Genomic DNA, 8776 nt, shown 5'->3' with positions numbered 1-8776 from the left:
ATGGACTCAATGGACTTTACTGTGTTTTGCATTTTGACCGTTTTAACTCTGTTATCGTTGATTGGCGAAGGCATAACTTTGACGAATCCCGTTTGTATGTTGAGGCCGTCTAATATTGATAACATGAAGTACTTCTTGTACACCAAGTAAGCATATGGAAATAGTCTTAACGTTTATATTAAACTCTTAAGCTTAAACTTAAGACTCTAAGGTCATAAAGGGTCATAAAAATATAAGTGTCCTTAGCACATTATCACAACTACTATGTTCATAGGGCTCTCTTGGAATAATGAAAAGTGATAATAGAGGCAATAGAAAATCTCTTGTCTTTATAATATGGTCAAGAGGTATCTCGCAATTACCCTCCTTTGTGCACCTTCCTTAATTTAATTTCTTGTCATTTAACGAACCTAAGTCGTTAACATTTTTTAGAAATAGACTGTCTAGATTGGCGGTAGACGAGGACACAATTAAACATGCTCCGTTTGTAAACAGCAGAAGTCTTATTATTATCATTCACGGTTATACTGAGCGCTACGACGACCCATACGTCACTACCCTACGAACTGGTTTGTAACTATAAAATACACATACTCGTGTTTGTATATAAGGCACTGATGGCTTTAAGAATGAATAACTACAAATTACAATGTCTTTTTTGTTTTATCGATAAGCACCGCCTAACCCCACAAAAGTGATATTTTTAGTGGCGGCTATCTGAAATTTTACTTTCTTGATTTTTCGAAAATCAAATAAGTACGGTATTGGAAATAGAAAAAAAAAGTTATGATAACTTTAAGACATCTAAGAATCTAAAACATTTTAATGTACCTACTTTGTTGTTGTTCTTGCTCTATAATATATTTATAGGCTATTTAAACGGAGTGGCAAACCGTAACGTCGTCCTGGTAGATTACTCCAGCATTGTCGCCAACGTTTCCATATTCGAATTGGGAACATTGTACGTGAAATTGGTACTCTGCGACGTACCGGACATAGCCAAGCAAGTTGTCGACCTCGTCGTGTTAACGCTAACCTCGAGGTCCTATATGAATCACGTACACCTGATCGGCCACAGCCTTGGCGCTCATATAGCCGGCCAAGTAGGCAAACACTATGTGCGACTGACCGGAAATTTGGTGGACAGGGTGACTGGTGAGCATATAGAACATATAGCTTATCGACGGCAATACTAATAATAATTATAGGCATAGTGCACAAACGCCTTGGGTGCATTTTAGAAAATTGGAAAATTTAGTCCATTGGCAAATGAACTTTAAAGATTTCATTTTTCATTATGCTTCATTACGTTAACATTTTTACCAAACTCTTCATAAGTTATTTAATAGTTGTCCTCATAGTGTCATTTTTCCACAGTAGAGGATGGTTTAATTTTTGTATTTAATGGTCTAATTAATTTTCGGCAAAAACTGAGATTAGCCCCCTTTTTGACCCAAGCCCCAGAATTAATATAGGTATACTGCGTACCTATTGAGCTTCACTAACGCGCTGTCATCTAAAAGTAAAAACATCAGTTTCTTTCTTCCAAAATCCAATATTCGTACACGTGTAGGAGGCTATTAAGTATATTGTAATACCAATGTCCCAAAAAGTGCAATGAACCAAAAAACCAGGAAATTTAAATTTTTTACTTAATACACACTTATGCATATATTAACACAGAAAAGAAAAGTATATTTTGACACAAAAGTATAATTTTGTATAAAAACATATGTTCCTTATTTGAAAAAAATACTTTGGGATACTTCAAAACATTTCTTCAAAGGTACCTATCGATCGTGGCACAGTTTTAAAAATTATTTTTAGTTAACTAATAACTTCTTTGTGAACAATTGCAATTTAATAAGATGTTTAATTATTTTTACAATAAAATTAAAAATGTACTTCGATCAAGTAAGTATTGATAAGTGTCAGTGATATTTATTTTGTATTGCTATGTGTCATTTTTGTATTTTTCAAATTTACATTACAAAAAGATGCCTATTTAATTTTAAAAAAATCCCATTTTTTGCTATTGATAATTAAATAAGCGCGGGATTTCAAATATTTCCACTAATGTTGGAAAATAATGGCTATTGTATTTTCTTACATACTGTCTTTACTGTCCGTTTTCAAAACTATTGTCGGCCAACGCGTTTTTGAGAGTATGGTTAAAATTAGAATGAGACGTTTCCCTTAAAATATATGTATGTATTCCTGAAATAAGTGGTTCGATCGTTAACATTTGTTTTTGTTTTTTATGTAGCGTTAGACCCAGCAGGTCCGTTATTTGAAGGATCGCCAAGAGTAAATACTCGCATAGCTAAATTCGTAGACGTGGTGCACACCAATATCAATGTTTTGGGCTACGTGGATCCCATAGGAACTGTTGATTTTTACATAAACAACGGCGTGATACAAACGGCATGTCTCGGAGGTGAATACATAACGTAAACAATAGAAATTTGTTTAAAATAATTGACGCCCAAAGAGCGGTACAGTACACAATAATGATTTTTAAAAAAATTATTAATTTAATATATTTACATTTGAAAACAAAAGAACAATTTAGTATAAATACGTCAAAAAAACATTATTTAGAACAAATTTTAACCTGGCTATAGATACCAAATCATAATCGAAAAGCTGAGTGGAAAAGGGATAATATTTCTCGGCACCCAACTTTTGGGAAATTAAAGAAATCTGTTTATTTCCTATATATAATTTATATAATTCCTGTTATAATTTTTAAATAAAGTTTCAATGGAATTTTATCCTTTTTCCACTCAATTGTTCAATTATGTTTTGCCTTATTTGGAGCCATAGGAAGAATGCGCTTCTGACAATTTCCTTGGAATAAAATACAAGGCAGAGCTAAATGCTAATAGGTAAAAAGAAGCTTGAATTGTTACCTTCTTTTTATTCGTGTTGTCGTCAGGAATGGTAAAGATTGCATATTAAAAAAAGACTTAACCAAAATGGTTTAGTAGAAGTCAAATACCTCTAGAATATCAATGTTGAAGCTTTAAGAATTGTAAGTGAGTTGTACGGTATTGATATTGGCATAAGGAAGGCAATTCAAACGTTTTCTTACTATTACTGTACGAATTGTATTCTTTTTTAATGGCCAACGATTTTCTTTATATTTTGTTCAACGATGGCTCTGTTAGTTGCTGGAAATTAGCATTGTCATCTGTTTGTTAAAATAATAAGGAATTAATCACGAAACTCAAACATTTTGTGGAAATGGATTGAAAGTTTGAGTTTTTATTTCCTACACCGAAGGGCTTAATAACAAGGAAGAACTCTCATTATTGATCAGTCTGTAAACTGTGCTCTTTTAAATATCTGCAATTTGATATTTTTTCATTAAGGTGTTATACCTAATGTTATAAATCTTATTCAAATTTCAGTGTGTATTTAAAAAAAAATAAAACTACTAAGTTGAAAATGAATTTATTTGCGTATTACAATTTTTTCAATATTGATAATTACTTACAATTATGATTTACTAAAGGCAAGGATCAAAAGCTGGATTTCTTATGTTCGCACATAAGCGCCGTTTTGTTCTACGCCGAATCGGTAAACAACATGGGAATAAAGGCTATACCTTGCAGCGAAATAAAAGAACTTGTTAAAAATAAAATTAATGTGCTGGCCATTGACAATAATAATAACAACGCTATAAGTACAACATGCTCGAATAAGCCGGACAACAATTCGATTGTGTTTGGCGAACACGTTTCTTTGAAGTTTGTTGAAAATTATTTATATTTAATGCAAACATACCTACCTCTAATGGACGCTATTAATTGTTGTACATATTATTATGCTTACAGATCCGCAGGAGTATATTATGTTTCCATGACTACAATACCATTTTACAACAAAAACGAACCTATAACTCTACGAGTCAATAATTAATAATATCAGTATCTTACAATTAATATAAATGGTAATAAAATAAAAAGACAAACATTATTGTTAGTGATATTTGCTATTTTTTTTTTTTATGTTAATAACCAATAAATAATTATTATTATAATATGCTCCAAAAAAATGGATAGATATTTTTTGGCATCTTTGGGTGACTAAACTACAGTCCTATTAACATTTCTGAGTATTTAGTGCTATTATTTTCTGATTATGAATAACAATTTACACGTTTAGAGTGAATGAATTTATTACTGAAATAAATTCGAATAACATTTTTTCGTTAAAATATTGTTTTGTGGTTAGAAAAACATACCCATTTGTAATTTTATTAAAAATGTTCAAGAATACATTCTTTTATTTATTTTTAACCAGTAATCTATAAATCTCTAAACTAGAATTCAATTTTTAAAAAAAATTAAGCACAACCAGCGCCCCACAAGAGAAGCCAGTACGGGCCTGAGAGTTAGTTTCAACCTAACTGAGTTGGCAATTAACATTTAATCTGGGAGTACAGGATATATTTAGTTATACAAATTAAAAATAAAAAAGGCTGCTTATTTGAATTCGGTTTCTGGCAACATTATTTGCATAATTTATTGTCTGTCTATCAACATTTTTCATGCTGTTTTTATGGCCCAACTGAACCCATCCCTTCAGGCATTGCTAATAAGTAATATGCCTAAATGTCTCAGTTTTCGTACGTTCAAGTATGATTTTAAACGATATTAAATCAAACCAGACTATATTGTATGTAACGTCACCACGTTACCAAATAAGAATATAGAAAAATATCTATGGTAGCATTGCTAGGTAATTGTTGTTTGAGTGGGCTTGTTTTATGCAAAAAAAAAAAGTTGCCTCTCTATAGCTAAGTTTTTCACACTAGACCGTTGTTACCGTTGAATCTGCTATTAACCTTGGACACTATCATCATATAAATAGTAATTGTACATTATTATTGTATTTAAAAGTTATCGCTACCTGCTAATCGGAAAACTGAAAACATTTTTTTTTGAGCACAATGCGTTGAATAATAGTTACAACTTAACTACAATGTAGTTAGTATGGTTGTAACTATTTAAACCGTCGTGTTGCACTACAGAATTTAAAAAAATTAGATTTTCACTAAAATAATATAAAATAATTTTTTTATTCAAATATCGCAAAAGACACAAGCGATTGGCCACTTGTGTTTACTATAGTTAAAAGTATATACAGTAGGAAAGCTTGACATCTTAGCGGTGAGTTATTGGAGTGATTTTTTTTTTTTTGGTTCTTTATTATTTAAAATGTTTTATTATACTTCTTTAGAATATATTATAAAAATTAAAAAAAAACCGTCTCAGAAAAATAATCACTAGGGTTTTTTAACCAATGATTGTTTGACGTTTCACAAAATTTGTAGGAAATTAGTAGGAAATTTGTAGGAATTAGTATTATTAATGAACATTATGTAAAAAATGGTTTTTACATTTTTTATTTTAATAAATTCGATAAAATGTATTTAGTGTTAGGAATAAAATTCCAAAAAATAGATTCTTAGCACTTTGCCTACTCCCTTTCCCTGAACACCCTGAACAATTTGTTTAATAATATTATTGAGAAATTCAGAATTTTAAAGAATTTCGAGGGCTGAATAATGTAGACAAAAAGCCAAGAATACGCCACTGGTACGGTATGCTGGAACGTTTTTAAATTGCCTATACATAGAGCCGTGTTACCATATTTTGTTATTATTTTCAACACAGAACTGAACTGAACGATTATTAGTAATTAATAATAATTTTAAAATATGATACTTTGGGACTTTCCAACTTGTTGTCTCATGAAATTTTTTTGATAGCCTAAATGAGTGTTCAAAGGACTCGGGTAGGAGCCTTCGAAAGTTATATTCCTAATTAGCGCCATTTTGTAAGGTAATATACTATTATGATAACATTACGGATTGCATTATAAGTGAAAAAATAACATTATTTTGAGCAAATCTTTGTATAATAGTTCTTATGATTATTTAAACAAAAACTATCGGGCATGCCAGTGTAATGATTATCGAAAAGGCTGTGCACTTTTAAATATATATTTTTAATGAATTTTTACGAACAAAGAAAACAAATGAATCGTTTATTAATGAAACGTGATAAGTTACAATTTTGTTGAAAATTACTTTTTTTTAATAAATTTGTTCTGTGGCTGTGGGCCGCATGTGAACAAATATAATCCACTTTACTCGGTCACCAACTCCTCGCGTTCTACCGTACCGATCAGTGTGTGTTGTAATGATGTGATAGACTCACTGGAGGTGGAAGGGTTCGCCTGTACAAAACCAGTGAGCTATGTAATGCTGGATTAGTAGTATGTATATGTGTATTGTGTGTAATTCTTAAAACTAAATATTAAAAAAAAATTAACTGCAGTTATCACAGCTATGTATTAGGAAAAACAACTGTCACTTTGGCTCACTAATAAATCAATAAAACAATATAAATATAAAAATAGACCCAAAAATAACGATAACAATAATTAAATAACATATATCAATATGTAAACCATAATAACTCTATAGAACACACATAACAATAAAATATACTCTCTCAATAATAATAAATATAAAACTCAACTCGCTCTTTTAATAATCTTAACAATAACACAAAAATCAACTCAATCTTTTTATAGTGATCTTATTGTATAACTATTAAGTATTTAAAGCTTAACTGGTAACTGTGAGGTAAAAATTAACTAATTTAGGATATGGACTCAATAGACTAGATCATTTGCTCAAGATGATTAGCTAATACTCAACTCAACAAAATATAAATTACGATATTAATAAAAACTCACAGAACCGATGATTTGTATGTGTGCACTGGGCAGCTGCGACAACAATACCTAAAACTCACTTAAATCTAGACAATAAAATTACAATAATTAAACTTAATAAATACAACTCAATAATAATACACAATTAACTAATAATCTATCACAGCAATACTCTTTTGGCTTAATAAATACACAAAAACTAAAATTCATACGGAGACGAAACACACAACTAAATCTAGATGAAAAATCAAAAATTGTATAAAAATCACAGAATGTAAAATCTACTACTATAATAACGTTACAAATTACAATTAAAAAAAACCGTTCCGTGATAACAGAGCCCGGTAGTGACAGTGTGTAGACGATGAAGATGAGAGGGAGCGGCTAGCCGTGCGCTTCGGCCACAACAGTGGCTATAGACGCATCGTTTACTTTAGCTCATAGTTCATATTTCGATTATGGCGATTTAAACATTTACAACGAAACATTTATTTAAAAGTCATAATAAAGTATATGGGTAAAGTAGCTTTGATTTACATCATTATATTGCACACAATCCTGTTTACGATTTAGTAATGTTATTTCAAAAAAGAATTGAGTAACACATTTGTTTATGAAAAGGATCATATTTGTACAATTAAAACTCTTACTGTTAGTCAAAAAATAAATTTGAAAAATTTGTATTCACAATTTTAAATAAGAATAATATATTTTTTTTTAAATAATTTTTTTCAAGTAAAATTGTATGTGAAAACGGTTATTTTTACTTCTTTTATAAATATTCAATTCAAATGGTGTTTTTTTTTTTTTTTTTAAAAAAATCACATTTACATTCACCTTATTCGTTTACAATACTATCTGAACTGGGTCAGGTGACAGGTGTCATAATATTATAGTCTATTATACTGAACTACTGTTATTTATATTTGGTATTTAAATCAGACGTCTGAATCCTACAGGTGTTGCCGATATTCTAAAATAAATATGGACTCAATGGACTTTACTGTGTTTTGCATTTTGACCGTTTTAACTGTGTTATCGTTGATTGGCGAAGGCATAACTTTGACGAATCCCGTTTGTATGTTGAGGCCGTCTAATATTGATAACATGAAGTACTTCTTGTACACCAAGTAAGCAAATGGAAATAGTCTTTACGTTTATCTTAAACATAAGACTCTAAGCTCATAAAGGGTCTTACAAATATGATTGTCCTTAGCACATTATTGAGTTCCATTGAACCGGGGGATATTTTAGTACACCACGTTAGTGTTTCTCAACTACTATATTTATAGGGCGGCTCTCTTGGAATAATAAGAAGTAACAATAGAGACAATGAGAATCTCTTGTCTTCATAATATGGTCAAGGTATTTCGCAGTTACCCTCCTGTACTCATCCTCTTATACTGTATTTCTTGTCGTTTAATGAACCCAAGTCATTAACATTTTACAGAAATAGAATGTCTAGATTGGCGGTAGACGAGGACACAATCAAACGTGCTCCGTTTGTGTACAGCAGAAGTCTTATTATTATCATTCACGGTTATACTGCTCACTATGACGACGCATACATCACTCCCTTACGAAATGGTTTGTGACTATAATATTATAATTTATACACATACTCGTGTTTGTATATAAGGCACTGATGGCTTTAAGAAAGAATAACTATCAATCATCGTCTAACTCCGCAAGAAAGATATTTTCAGTGGCGGCTATGTGAAATTTAACTTTCTTGATTTTTAAAAAAATAAGCTCGCATAGCCGACTACTCAATTATTTCTTCTGTTAATTAAACCCCACCATAAGTGGCGTATTTATGGGGGGGGGAGGTATGGGGGATAGATCATTTGACCTTTTTTGGGTTTTTTTTGTAGTCAAGTTTTCTGTTTTTCGTATTTCTCAATATAATATTACTTTTAAGTACATCTATTTTCTAACTATTATAAAAAGACTAAGGGGAGGGATCTACCCCCCCTCTAAATACGCCACTGTCCACTATGATACAATTTGCAGTAATGTTGTT

At 30.8% G+C, this 8776-nt stretch overlaps 1 protein-coding gene across 1 annotated transcript; it reads left to right on the top strand.

The window, feature by feature from the left end:
* Positions 1–2454, top strand: LOC126841307 (lipase member H-A-like). Its single transcript, XM_050577700.1, has 4 exons — positions 1–146; positions 433–569; positions 871–1155; positions 2267–2454. The coding sequence occupies exons 1-4, from the start codon at positions 1–3 to the stop codon at positions 2452–2454; spliced, it is 756 nt and encodes a 251-aa protein (XP_050433657.1).
* The last annotated feature ends 6322 nt before the right edge of the window (positions 2455–8776 follow it).

This window comes from Adelges cooleyi, unplaced genomic scaffold, assembly GCF_023614345.1.
Source record: "Adelges cooleyi isolate 19-005CV unplaced genomic scaffold, UGA_ACOO_1.1 ACOO_flye_CR_arks_rails_tigmint_CR_PRNA_108, whole genome shotgun sequence".
Taxonomy (NCBI): domain Eukaryota; kingdom Metazoa; phylum Arthropoda; class Insecta; order Hemiptera; family Adelgidae; genus Adelges; species Adelges cooleyi.
This window is presented reverse-complemented; position numbering and strand designations above follow the sequence as displayed.

Bases quoted from the DNA above. Each gene is read 5' to 3' on its own strand.
- LOC126841307 (XM_050577700.1), top strand. From the start codon at position 1: ATGGACTCAATGGACTTTACTGTGTTTTGCATTTTGACCGTTTTAACT. The intron at 147-432 runs GTAAGCATATGG...AACATTTTTTAG, and splicing joins AAGTACTTCTTGTACACCAA to AAATAGACTGTCTAGATTGG. The intron at 570-870 runs GTTTGTAACTAT...ATATATTTATAG, and splicing joins CGTCACTACCCTACGAACTG to GCTATTTAAACGGAGTGGCA.